Here is a 14,492-nt window from a genome sequence, read left to right as displayed (position 1 = left end):
AACTGCTAGCGCACAACTACACAAACGACAACTGCTACAGCACAACTACACAAACAACACAACTGCTAGCGCACAACTACACAAACGACAACTGCTACAGAACAACACTACACAAACAACACAACTGCTAGCGCACAACTACACAAACGACACAACTGCTAGCGCACAACTACACAACGACAACTGCTACAGCACAAAACAACACAACTGCTAGCGCACAACTACACAAACACACAACTGCTAGCGCACAACTACACAAACACAACTGCAAAAAACTACACAAAAACAAAACTGCTAGCCACAATACACAAACAACACAACTGCTAGCGCACAACTACACAAACGACACAACTGCTAGCGCACAACTACACAAACGACACAACTGCTAGCGCACAACTACACAAACGAAACAACTGCTAGCGCACAACTACACAAACGACACAACTGCTAACGCAAACCTACACAAACAACACAACTGCTAGCGCACAACTACACAAACGATACAACTGCTAGCGCACAACTACACAAACGACACAACTGCTAGCGCACAACTACACAAACGACACAACTGCTAACGCAAACCTACACAAACAGCACAACTGCTAGCAGACAACTACACAAACGACAACTGCTAACGCAAAACTACACAAACGGCACAACTGCTAGCAGACAACTACACAAACGACACAACTGCTAACGCACAACTACACAAACGACACAACTGCTAACGCAAACCTACACAAACGGCACAACTGCTAGCAGACAACTACACAAACGACAACTGCTAGCGCACAACTACACAAACGGCACAACTGCTAGCAGACAACTACACAAACGACAACTGCTAACGCAAAACTACACAAACGGCACAACTGCTAGCAGACAACTACGCAAAGTACACAACTGCTAGCGCACAACTACACAAACAGCACAACTGCTAGCGCACAACTACACAAACGACACAACTGCTAGCGCAAAACTACACAAATGGCACAACTGCTAGTACACAACTACACAAACAACACAACTGCTAGCGTACAACTACACAAACGACACAACTGCTAGCGCAAAACTACACAAATGACAACTGCTACAGCACACTACACAAACAACACAACTGCTAGCACACAACTACACAAACGACACAACTGCTAGCGCACAACTACAAACAACACAACTGTTATTGCACAACTACACAACTGCTAGCACACAACTACGCAAAGTACACAGCTGCTAGCGCACAACTACACAAACGGCACAACTGCTGGCACACAACTACAAAAACAAGACAACTGCTAGCACACAACTACACAAACAACACAACTGCTAACGCAAAACTACACAAATGGCACAACTGCTAGCAGACAACTACACAAACGACAACTGCTAGCGCAAAACTACACAAATGACAACTGCTACAGCACACTACACAAACAACACAACTGCTAGCGCACAACTACACAAACAACACAACTGCTAGCACACAACTACACAAACAGCACAACTGCTGGCACACAACTACAAAAACAAGACAACTGCTACAGCACACTATACAAACAACACAACTGCTAGCGCACAACTACACAAACAACACAACTGCTAGCACACAACTACACAAACGGCACAACTGCTGGCACACAACTACAAAAACAAGACAACTGCTAGCACACAACTACACAAACAACACAACTGCTAGCACACAACTACACAATCAACACAACTGCTAGCACACAACTACACAAACGACACAACTGCTAGCGCACAATTACACAAATGACACAATTGTTATTGCACAACTAGAAAACTGCTAGCGCACAACTACACAACTGTTATCGCACAACTACACAACTGTTATCGCACACCTACACAACTGTTATCGCTTACCTACACAACTGTTATCGCACAACTACACAACTGTTACTGCACAACCACACAAACAACACAACTGTTACTACACAACCACACAACGTTAATGCACAACTACACAACTGTTACTGCACAACTACACAAACAACACAACTGTTTTTGCACAACTACACACACGACAAAACTACTGGCGCACAATTACGCATACAACACAACTGTTACTGCACAACTACAAAACTGTTACTGCACAACTACAAAAACAACACAACTGTTATTGCACAACTACACAAACAACACAACTGCCAGCGCACAACTACACAAACAACACAACTGCTAGCGCACAACTACACAAACGATACAACTGCTAGCGCACAACTACACAAACGACACAACTTCTAACGCAAACCTAGACAAACAACACAACTGCTAGCGCACAACTACACAAACGACAACTGCTACAGCACAACTACACAAACAACACAACTGCTAGCGCACAACTACACAAACGACACAACTGCTAGCGCACAACTACACAAACGACACAACTGCTAACGCAAACCTACAAAAACAGCACAACTGCTAGCAGACAACTACACAAACGACAACTGCTAACGCAAAACTACACAAACGGCACAACTGCTAGCAGACAACTACACAAACGACACAACTGCTAACGCAAAACTACACAAACGGCACAACTGCTAGCGCACAACTACACAAACGACACAACTGCTAGCGCACAACTACACAAACGACAACTGCTACAGCACAACTACACAAACAACACAACTGCTAGCGCACAACTACACAAACGACACAACTGCTAGCGCACAACTACACAAACGATACAACTGCTAGCGCACAACTACACAAACGACAACTGCTAACGCAAACCTACACAAACGGCACAACTGCTAGCAGACAACTACACAAACGACAACTGCTAGCGCACAACTACACAAACGGCACAACTGCTAGCAGACAACTACACAAACGACACAACTGCTAACGCACAACTACACAAACGACACAACTGCTAACGCACAACTACACAAACGGCACAACTGCTAGCAGACAACTACGCAAAGTACACAACTGCTAGCGCACAACTACACAAACGGCACAACTGCTAGCGCACAACTACACAAACGACACAACTGCTAGCGCACAACTACACAAACGATACAACTGCTAGCGCACAACTACACAAACGACACAACTGCTAGCGCAAAACTACACAAACGGCACAACTGCTAGTACACAACTACACAAACGACACAACTGCTAACGCAAACCTACACAAACGGCACAACTGCTAGCAGACAACTACACAAACGACAACTGCTAGCGCACAACTACACAAACGGCACAACTGCTAGCAGACAACTACACAAACGACACAACTGCTAACGCACAACTACACAAACGACACAACTGCTAACGCAAACCTACACAAACGGCACAACTGCTAGCAGACAACTACACAAAGACAACTGCTAACGCAAAACTACACAAACGGCACAACTGCTAGCAGACAACTACGCAAAGTACACAACTGCTAGCGCACAACTACACAAACAGCAGAACTGCTAGCGCACAACTACACAAACGACACAACTGCTAGCGCACAACTACACAAACGATACAACTGCTAGCGCACAACTACACAAACGACACAACTGCTAGCGCAAAACTACACAAACGGCACAACTGCTAGTACACAACTACACAAACAACACAACTACACAAACAACACAACTGCTAGCGCACAACTACACAAACGACACAACTGCTAGCGCAAAACTACACAAATGACAACTGCTACAGCACAACTACACAAACAACACAACTGCTAGCGCACAACTACACAAACGACACAACTGCTAGCGCAAAACTACACAAATGGCACAACTGCTAGTACACAACTACACAAACAACACAACTGCTAGCGTACAACTACACAAACGACACAACTGCTAGCGCAAAACTACACAAATGACAACTGCTACAGCACACTACACAAACAACACAACTGCTAGCACACAACTACACAAACGACACAACTGCTAGCGCACAACTACAAACAACACAACTGTTATTGCACAACTACACAACTGCTAGCACACAACTACACAAACAGCACAACTGCTGGCACACAACTACAAAAACAAGACAACTGCTACAGCACACTATACAAACAACACAACTGCTAGCGCACAACTACACAAACAACACAACTGCTAGCACACAACTACACAAACGGCACAACTGCTGGCACACAACTACAAAAACAAGACAACTGCTAGCACACAACTACACAAACAACACAACTGCTAGCACACAACTACACAATCAACACAACTGCTAGCACACAACTACACAAACGACACAACTGCTAGCGCACAACTACACAAATGACACAATTGTTATTGCACAACTAGAAAACTGCTAGCGCACAACTACACAACTGTTATCGCACAACTACACAACTGTTATCGCACACCTACACAACTGTTATCGCTTACCTACACAACTGTTATCGCACAACTACACAACTGTTACTGCAAAACCACACAAACAACACAACCGTTACTACACAACCACACAACGTTAATGCACAACTACACAACTGTTACTGCACAACTACACAAACAACACAACTGTTTTTGCACAACTACACACACGACAAAACTGCTGGCGCACAATTACGCATACAACACAACTGTTACTGCACAACTACAAAACTGTTACTGCACAACTACAAAAACAACACAACTGTTATTGCACAACTACACAAACAACACAACTGTTTTTGCACAACTACACACGACAAAACTGCTGGCGCACAACTACACATACAACACAACTGTTACTGCACAACTACATAAACAACACAACTGTTACGGCACAACTACACAAACAACAACTAATATTACTAGTGTAGTTACAGTTGTGTGTCTTAGTGTAGTTACAGTTGTGTGTCTGTGTAGGAGGGAGTCACTCCTCACCTGCAGCAATCAACAACGCCGTGAGCTTGACTAAGCCCCGCCCTGCTGCAATGTGGAGGGGGGTGGAGCCATCAAAGGTGCAGCTGTCCACCCTGGCGTTTCCCTGACGACATGAATGTACATTTTTAATTGGTGGAGCAGGAGGGGGCGTGGCCATCTCTGCTGCGAGCGCCCAGATGTTCAGCACCTCCAGCAGCAGGCAGCCAGCAAGCGACACGTTGTCGGTCTCGGTGGCGAGGTGGAGGGCGGTCCGCCCACAGCTGCACTCCTGAGCCTCCACGCAAGCACCGCCTTCCAGCAGCTCCCTGACCGAGGACAGCTGATTGGCCAAGACAGCCAGGTGGAGTGCGCACATACCTGTAACCATAGAAACCAAGCAGGAGTAACAAGTGGCTGTTGTGGTCTGGTGTGTGTGTTGTGTACCTGCCGTGTTGGTCTGCTCGAGATGCGCTCTCAGCTCCTTGTGTTGGAGTAAAAACTGGATCATCCCGCATCCTTCCTGCTGAGCTGCTAGGTGCACCACTGTGTTGCCATGACGATCAGTGAGAGTTGGGTCGGCGCCGGCCAAGAGCAACGTTTCAACCGCCTCTTTCTGCTGAGTTATCACCGCCAGGTGCAAAGGAGTCTGGGAAAATAGTCGGTCATTCAAATCACTTTGGGCGTTTCGGTGACTGCAGAGGGATCGAAGCAACGTCTGGAGGCACGCCGCCGCCGCAAAAGATGGGTTCTCCAGAGGAGCTGTGGTACCTGGTACAGGTGGTTCCTCATGTTGAGAACCTCGTCTCCAGGCAGGGCGGACACCACCTGTGTCAGACTCTTCAGCGCCTCTTGCTGGCCGTGCAGCACAGCCAGATGTAGTCCGCTGATGCAAGAGAGGGAGGTTACCGACAGCAGAACACGGTTCCTGTGGAAGATGTGTGGAGAACCTGGACTGACGTGTCTCCATCCTCGTCCTGCGCCGCCAGCAGCAGGCGCTGTGGAGCCAGCAGGTATGCTGAATCTCCGGTGACCGAGTAGTGAAAGAGCGCCCCCAGCTGCCTACAGACGGCATCCACCAGCCGCCGCTCTGTCACAAGAAATGGGAATCGAACAGTCGACACCTGAGAGGCAGGTCAAGCGTCATCACTGCGGTGCCGGTGTGTTTTTGCGCACACCTTTGGCTGCTTCCTGCTCCCCACAGACCCCTCCCTCGTCAGCCCTCCTGTTCACCGCTGGGCCTCTTAGCTGGGCTGATGCTAGCTGGTTGGCCCCGGAGGCGGGGTCATCGTCTGGGTCACCGTCACCGCCGCTGGCGCGTGAAGCCCCGCCCTGCGAGTCTTCCCAACACAAAACAACGGGGCTTAAAACATGTCATGGTCCAAACCGTCAGAAGGTTCAGGCCCGGTTCTGAATGAAGTCAAAGCTTTGCTCTCAGCAGTCTCTCCTCACCGTGTTTCAGGCCTCCTCCCAGACCGGCTGAGTAACCGCTGGAAAATCCTCCTCCTCCTCCTCCTCCATAACCATAGCCTGGAAAACCCTGGAAGAACCCTGGAAGCACACATGAAGTCCATCATCGGACGGCGGGCTTTCTCTCACAAACATTGTGGGCTTTGGTTTCTCCCAGCGCACCTCCTCCTGTGGGTCCAGGCCCTCCTGATGCAGCGGAACCCCCTCCTCCTCCTCGGTACAGACCTCCTCCTCCGTGCCCGCTGAAATCCTGGAAGTTTGGCAGCGTCTTCTGTCTTTTCCTCTGCACCTCCTCCTTATCTGGACACACAAATGGAGGACGGATAAAGCTAAAACTAAACGACAAACCTGAAGAAGCCGACAATCTGGGGGCGGAGCCACATGCCGTACCTATGTTCTGGGGGTGGTAGGTGAATGGTTTGGGCTCGCTGGTCTCGTTGTCAGACTTCCTCTTCAGCTGGACAAACACAGACGTCGGCTTCTGCAGGTTTAGGTCCCGGTACTTTGGAGTCTTAAATACGATGGCGAACTGTTTCCATGACAACAACACAGAACATCACTGCAGCAGAGCGTTGGTCATCGCGGTTCAGAGCAGGAAGACGCAGGGATCAGAAAAGCGTTGGCTGCAGCGCCACCTGCTGGTACTGACCTGCCGGTGAACGTCTGTGGGGGAGAAGTCTCCTAGGGCCTCCCAGGTCATTCCCGACTCATCCTCCTCGTAGAACCTCACCTGGATGTCGTCTGCAGACGGATGCAGATGTTTGTGAGCTCAGAGTGGTCTTCATCTGCAGATGGAACCCTCCTCCTCTTCCTCACAGTTAAGTCCATGAGGATTCAAATCTTTACCAATCCAGCAAAGCTGCTCTGCTCGGTCACATGACCCTCCGCGCCAGCTGCAGTTTTCAGTTTTTCACCTGCGTGTTGAGAATGGTCTCTTACCTTTCTGGACTTTGTCGCAGAGCAGGTAGACCTCCTCCCCCCCCGTCACACAGCCAGCCGTCCGATCCATCCTCACGATCTTCAAGTTGGAGGCGTTTGGAGCCTCTGAGGGAGAAGCAAAGCGGCGCTGAAAGTCCAGCTTTTTCTTCATTATCGATGAAGGTCCCAGGATGATATTCATTAAGGTCCTCCTGGGATCTTAGCCGATCATCTCACTCAAGTTTAAGGTTGTTATTGAGGACCAGCTGAACTTTACAGAAAGCTGCTTCTTCCCTTCCCAGCATGCAGTTCTGTCTCCTCCAAAATCAGAAGATTAAACCTTCGGTTATCCTGGTTCACACTCTGGTAGCTGTCACTCCAGGAAACGCTTTGATTTGGGCAGAAATGCTGAAAACGTATGTTCATGTGGGGGCGCCATCCATACCCAGGACTAACCAGGTCTAACCAGGACTAACCAGGTCTAACCAGGACTAACCAGGTCAAACCAGGACAAACCAGGACTAACCAGGTCTAACCAGGTCTAACCAGGACTAACCAGGTCTAACCAGGACTAACCAGGTCTAACCAGGTCTAACCAGGACTAACCAGGTCTAACCAGGACTAATCAGGACTAACCAGGTCTAACCAGGACTAACCAGGTCTAACCAGGACTAACCAGGACTAACCAGGTCTAACCAGGACTAACCAGGTCTAACCAGGACTAACCAGGACTAACCAGGTCTAACCAGGACTAACCAGGTCTAACCAGGACTAACCAGGTCTAACCAGGACAAACCAGGACAAACCAGGACTAACCAAACCAAGACTAACCAGGACTAACCAGGACTAACCAGGTATAACCAGGTCTAACCAGGTCTAACCAGGACTAACCAGGACTAACCAGGTCTAACCAGGTCTAACCAGGACTAACCAGGTCTAACCAGGACTAACCAGGTCTAACCAGGACTAACCAGGTCTAACCAGGACTAACCAGGTTTAACCAGGTCTAACCAGGACTAACCAGGTCTAACCAGGACTAACCAGGTCTAACCAGGACTAATCAGGACTAACCAGGTCTAACCAGGACTAACCAGGACTAACCAGGAATAACCAGGTCTAACCAGGACTAACCAGGAATAACCAGGTCTAACCAGGTCTAACCAGCACTAACCAGGACTAGCCAGGTCTAACCAGGACTAACCAGGTCTAACCAGGACTAACCAGGACTAACCAGGAATAACCAGGTCTAACCAGGACTAACCAGGAATAACCAGGTCTAACCAGGACTAACCAGGTCTAACCAGGTCTAACCTGGACTAAACAGGACTAACCAGGTCTAACCAGGACTAACCAGGTCTAACCAAGACTAACCAGGTCTAACCAGGACTAACCAGGTCTAACCAGGACTAACCAGGAATAACCAGGTCTAACCAGGTCTAAACAGCACTAACCAGGACTAACCAGGTCTAACCAAGACTAACCAGGTCTAACCAGGACTAACCAGGTCTAACCAGGACTAATCAGGACTAACCAGGACTAGGACTAATCAGGTCTAACCAGGACTAACCAGGTCTAACCAGGACTAGGACTAATCAGGTCTAACCAGGACTAACCAGGACTAAACAGGTCTAACCAGGACTAACCAGGACTAACCAGGACTAATCAGGACTAACCAGGACTAAACCGGTCTAACCAGGACTAACCAGGTCTAACCAGGACTAACCAGGTCTAACCAGGACTAGCCAGGTCTAACCAGGACTAACCAGGTCTAACCAGGACTAACCAGGTCTAACCAGGACTAACCAGGTCTAACCAGGACTAACCAGGTCTAACCAGGACTAGGACTAATCAGGTCTAACCAGGACTAACCAGGTCTAACCAGGACTAACCAGGACTAACCAGGTCTAACCAGGACTAATCAGGTCTAACCAGGACTAATCAGGTCTAACCAGGACTAACCAGGACTAACCAGGACTAACCAGGTCTAACCAGGTCTATCCTGGACTAAACAGGACTAACCAGGTCTAACCAGGACTAACCAGGTCTAACCAAGACTAACCAGGTCTAACCAGGACTAACCAGGTCTAACCAGGTCTAACCAGCACTAACCAGGACTAACCAAGACTAACCAGGTCTAACCAGGACTAACCAGGTCTAACCAGGACTAACCAGGTCTAACCAGGACTAGGACTAATCAGGTCTAACCAGGACTAACCAGGTCTAACCAGGACTAGGACTAATCAGGTCTAACCAGGACTAACCAGGACTAAACAGGTCTAACCAGGACTAACCAGGACTAACCAGGACTAATCAGGACTAACCAGGACTAAACAGGTCTAACCAGGACTAACCAGGACTAACCAGGACTAACCAGGTCTAACCAAGACTAACCAGGTCTAACCAGGACTAACCAGGTCTAACCAGGACTAGGACTAATCAGGTCTAACCAGGACTAACCAGGTCTAACCAGGACTAGGACTAATCAGGTCTAACCAGGACTAACCAGGACTAAACAGGTCTAACCAGGACTAACCAGGTCTAACCAGGTCTAACCAGGACTAACCAGGACTAACCAGGACTAACCAGGTCTAACCAAGACTAACCAGGTCTAACCAGGACTAACCAGGTCTAACCAGGACTAGGACTAATCAGGTCTAACCAGGACTAACCAGGACTCTAACTTGTCCTCAGATTCTGACATGTGAAGGAGCTCCTGCTGCTCCTCCCTGCCCCCCCCCCTACCCAGCAGACCCTAAACATCGTTAGATTCCCGCTCTCTCCCTTCGCTCCGGATGAGTGGATTGAAACTCACTGCTGTCAAAGATCGGCTCGGACACCACAGGTTCCAGTCGTCGGGTAAAGCCCCCGTCGCTGTCGGGGAGGAACGCCGTAAACATGAGGCGAACCACACTGAGGTCCATCTCCTTGGCCTGGCTGGCCGCTGCACTGCTGATCACACAGCGCTGATGGTCTGAGGACACACAGATGGGAACCATGAAAATGCAATATCACAGGAGTAGTTTTACCTTACTGCCGTACTGCAACAAAGATTTCAGGAGAAAATCCTTTTTTTTTTTAGAATTTTTCATGTAAGCAAGGATCATAATTACAAAAACTTCTAGCTCAAAATGAACTTATGCTGCAGTATCTAAGCTTTCCCACAGGACTAATTGTCACCTACTTTTACTAATTAACAGTTTTATCTAGTTCATCGTTGCACCATTTGTACTAAATGTTCAGCTACTTCACAGAAGAGCTCTGTTTAGGGGTTACGAGAATCAAAGGTGGGACCTGTAGACCCGAAACCTTCACTGACCGCTGAGCTCTCGCGGGACGCGGACCTCCCCCTGCACGGCGTCGATCTCTGGATGGATGGAGATGCTGCAGTTGTAGCCCATCCTGAACGCTTCAATCATTCTCTCCTCAAGAGTCTTGGCCACGTTCTTCTTGGTCACATGGAGGATCCCCAGGTTAGGAAAACTAACAGGAAACATACGTGAGCGTCATTGGTTTAACACGTTCAGGCCGACGGCATAAGGCGCACACCTGATGGTGGCTTCTTTGGACTGCAGGTCGGCGATGCAAATTCCTTTATCGCACTGTTTCCCCACCAGACTGTGAGCGTGAAGCTGTGGGCTGGAGGTCAGCGCCGTCACCAACTGGACCACCACCCGAGCCTGGCCCTGATAGTTGAAGATCTGAAACACAGAACACTAAAAGTGTCATGTCTGACAAAAATAGAGCTGAGGAAAAGACCAAACGGTCACCTGTATGATGAACAATACTGACATCTGAGCTAACAAGACGCTAAAAAGTTTAGAGAAAACCACAGTACTGTAGATGTTTCCATGATAGAAAACCCCTAGATTACAGCATCACACACAGAAAGGCGAAGAAATCTGCTCCCACTTAACCTGAGGTTAAAATTCAATTCAATAGTGAGGGAAAACTCTCCCCAATGTTTCATAGTAGAAGGTAAAACACAGTCCACTGCACCTGGTAGGTCTTTTATCAGAACACTACTCATCTCTTCTTCCTAAGGTTTTCTGAGTTCTTAAACACAACTCAGACAGAGTGGGAATGCACCTGTGGAGACTGCACTAAAGACAAGGGGCCTTCTATAGGTTAGTATGATAAACTAACCAAGTCTGAGCGGTTTCAGATCCTTTTATGAGGAGGGGGGGTTGGGGCAGTTAGTTACAGACTGATGTACGGGTGTAGAAGGATGGATTGCTGTAGACCAGGGGGGTCAAGCTCATTTTCACTGAGGGCCACATCAGCATAGCGGCTGTCCTCAAAGGGCCAGATGTAACTTATACATGTAACTAAATGTAATGAAAAATAAATGTAACTACTCCTTAATGGTAAATAACTCTTTATTTATTATAACTTTTTAAAGTGACAATTACATAGAGAGATATGTTAGCTTGTTACTTTAGCATAAATCCTTTTACATTTGATTCTGTCAGGTTAGGTTATATGGACAGTCAGTGTTTAAGTCCTAATGTTTAGTTGCCCAATTCAATATTTCAAGTCCAATTCCCACTAGATATGAATTAATACACCAAGTTTTTTTTTAAGAAATTAAAAAATGTTATGCTCTCGCGGGTAGAGAGCTGTGACGTGTTGGATATTTTATCACCACGGTGATGAACCACCAGGGGGCGCGGTGTCGCGGATAACCACAGCCCCCCCCTCCCCAAAAAAAACAACACAAAAACTGGGAGGAGGGAGTGCGCACACGTGTGTTGGGGGTGCGAGTTGATTCTTCTGCAGCGGACCACTCTGGAGCTGCACGCGAGTTTCACCTGTGCTCTCTGGTACAGACATCTTCTCAGAATATTATATATATTCCAGTAATAAACAGACTGCAGACACTCTGTCACCTCTCCGGTAGCCGTGAAGCCTGACACCCATGAAGAACGCGGGGCAGGAGGCTCCGCCTTTGTTTATACAGACACGTAACGTTGCGCTGCACAAAATAGTTCCCAAACAAAACATGTAGTGATAATCATGGAAATCTAACAGTGCGCGTTCATTCTTGGTGTTACAGAGTGACTGAGAACAGTAATAAACCCCCCCCAACACAAAATCCTCCGGCAGGCGGCCGTGTCGCGCACTTAAGAACGCATGCAGCTTGCAACGGAAATGAAAACAAATGGAAATGAATAATTAGAACGCAGTAAATTTGTTGTATTTCCTCACGAGACTTCACGAAACTTCTGTTGTAGAATGAGGATGTGTGTTTCTAAACGCGCTCCCCTGTGTGAGTAAAGGGAGCCGTGTGCAGCAGAGACAGTGAGAGCGCTCGCCGAGGAGAGTGACAGGCGCGGTGGGAGAGAAGGAGAAAACAGCCTAAAATGACATGGTGGGCCACATTTGGCCCGCGGGCCTTGAGTTTGACACATGTGCTGTAGACGGATGCACGGTTGTAGACGGATGCACGGCTGTAGACGGATGCAGGGCTGTAGACGGATGCAGGGCTGTAGACGGATGCAGGGCTGTAGACGGATGCACGGCTGTAGACGGATGCACGGTTACAGACGGATGCACGGTTACAGACGGATGCACGGTTACAGACGGATGCACGGCTGTAGACGGATGCACGGCTGTAGACGGATGCACGGCTGTAGACGGATGCACGGTTACAGACGGATGCACGGCTGTAGACGGATGCACGGCTGTAGACGGATGCACGGCTGTAGACGGATGCACGGTTACAGACGGATGCACGGTTACAGACGGATGCACGGTTACCGACGGATGCAGGGCTGTAGACGGATGCACGGTTACAGACGGATGCACGGTTACAGACGGATGCAGGGCTGTAGACGGATGCACGGCTGTAGACGGATGCACGGCTGTAGACGGATGCACGGCTGTAGACGGATGCACGGCTGTAGACGGATGCACGGCTGTAGACGGATGCACGGCTCTAGACGGATGCACGGCTGTAGACGGATGCAGGGCTGTAGACGGATGCACGGCTGTAGACGGATGCACGGTTACAGACGGATGCACGGCTGTAGACGGATGCACGGCTGTAGACGGATGCACGGCTGTAGACGGATGCACGGTTGTAGATGGATGCACGGCTGTAGACGGATGCACGGCTGTAGACGGATGCACGGTTACAGACGGATGCACGGTTGTAGACGGATGCACGGCTGTAGACGGATGCACGGCTGTAGACTGATGCACGGCTGTAGACGGATGCACGGCTGTAGACGGATGCACGGTTACAGACGGATGCACGGTTGTAGACGGATGCACGGCTGTAGACTGATGCACGGCTGTAGACGGATGCACGGTTGTAGACAGACAGATGGCTGTAGACCAGGGGTGGGCAATTATTTTAACTCACAGCCACACTGGGTTCTAAAATTCGATAGAAGGGCCGGACCACAAGCAGATGTGTACAGTGAGAATGATATAACATGGAATGTAGATGAAAACGTTTGGATTGAAAATTAGATTTTAAAACAGAATATTCTAGAGTTTTTAGTTTAAAAATTTTGTTCCCATTTTAGATATTTTTTCATTGTGAAGCCCTTTGGTACTTTCAAGGAGTTGTAAAGTGCTATGAACAAAGTTTTCATTCATTCATCATGACACTATTTATGAAATAAAACATTGACCAAATAACACTATGATTTTCAAAGACAAAAATAAAGGAAAAATATACTGATGCGTTTAAAAAAAACACAAAAAAACAATAATCATCCTCTCCCATCATAATAAAGACTTTAAGAGCTGCGTCACACTTCTCACAGTTTGGGCAGCTGCGCTGTGTCCTGTATGGAATTACGTTTCTGCCATAAACTGAAAGGGCGTAAAGATAACTAAGCGGGCGTATTTAGGAACTGAGTGAGTGAACCTTAATAGAGCAGCTGCAGTTCGGTTAAATTAGATCTTCACAGATTCGGACTTCCTGCTTCAATAACTCTTCTGATAAACGTTCAAATGTGTCAGCAAGTATCTCACTCATTTTGTATTAACACAGAGAGTGAACTACAAAAGCATTTTTACAGAAAAAAGTTCATTTTTATTGCCTTTTAATCAGAATTGTTCGTTTCAAGCTGTGAATGCAAACAGAGCAGCGAGCCGGCTGCCAAGGGACCGTCAATAAAGTGCAACCTCTGTGAAACAGCATTCTGTAAAAATCAGTGAACTTTTAAAAAGCGAATAAATGTCTATATTTATATGAACTGGTAATGAAGACTCGTCAGCATAGTCATGCTATATTATTATTTA

At 47.9% G+C, this 14,492-nt stretch overlaps 1 protein-coding gene across 5 annotated transcripts in view; it reads right to left on the bottom strand.

Annotated features, from left to right (window-relative positions):
- nfkb1 (nuclear factor kappa B subunit 1) overlaps positions 1-14,492 on the bottom strand; it is a 45,360-nt gene that overhangs the window by 6,868 nt on the left and 24,000 nt on the right. For all 5 annotated transcript variants that reach the window (XM_004084545.3, XM_011492821.3, XM_020699976.2 and 2 more), the window contains 14 exons: positions 10,785-10,936; positions 10,555-10,718; positions 10,051-10,209; positions 7,260-7,364; positions 6,970-7,061; positions 6,711-6,849; positions 6,483-6,620; positions 6,303-6,401; positions 6,029-6,190; positions 5,811-5,940; positions 5,622-5,736; positions 5,298-5,499; positions 5,062-5,231; positions 4,875-4,977 (listed from right to left, as the gene is read on the bottom strand). In XM_004084545.3, the coding sequence (XP_004084593.1) occupies positions 4,875-4,977; positions 5,062-5,231; positions 5,298-5,499; positions 5,622-5,736; positions 5,811-5,940; positions 6,029-6,190; positions 6,303-6,401; positions 6,483-6,620; positions 6,711-6,849; positions 6,970-7,061; positions 7,260-7,364; positions 10,051-10,209; positions 10,555-10,718; positions 10,785-10,936 (1,930 nt within the window). The remainder of the gene's footprint in view (positions 1-4,874; positions 4,978-5,061; positions 5,232-5,297; positions 5,500-5,621; positions 5,737-5,810; positions 5,941-6,028; positions 6,191-6,302; positions 6,402-6,482; positions 6,621-6,710; positions 6,850-6,969; positions 7,062-7,259; positions 7,365-10,050; positions 10,210-10,554; positions 10,719-10,784; positions 10,937-14,492) is intronic.

The sequence above is a fragment of the Oryzias latipes genome, chromosome 10 (assembly GCF_002234675.1).
Source record: "Oryzias latipes chromosome 10, ASM223467v1".
In the NCBI taxonomy this organism is placed as follows: Eukaryota; Metazoa; Chordata; class Actinopteri; order Beloniformes; family Adrianichthyidae; genus Oryzias; species Oryzias latipes.
The sequence above is the reverse complement of the archived record's forward strand: the minus strand, read 5'-3'. Positions and strand labels throughout refer to the sequence as shown.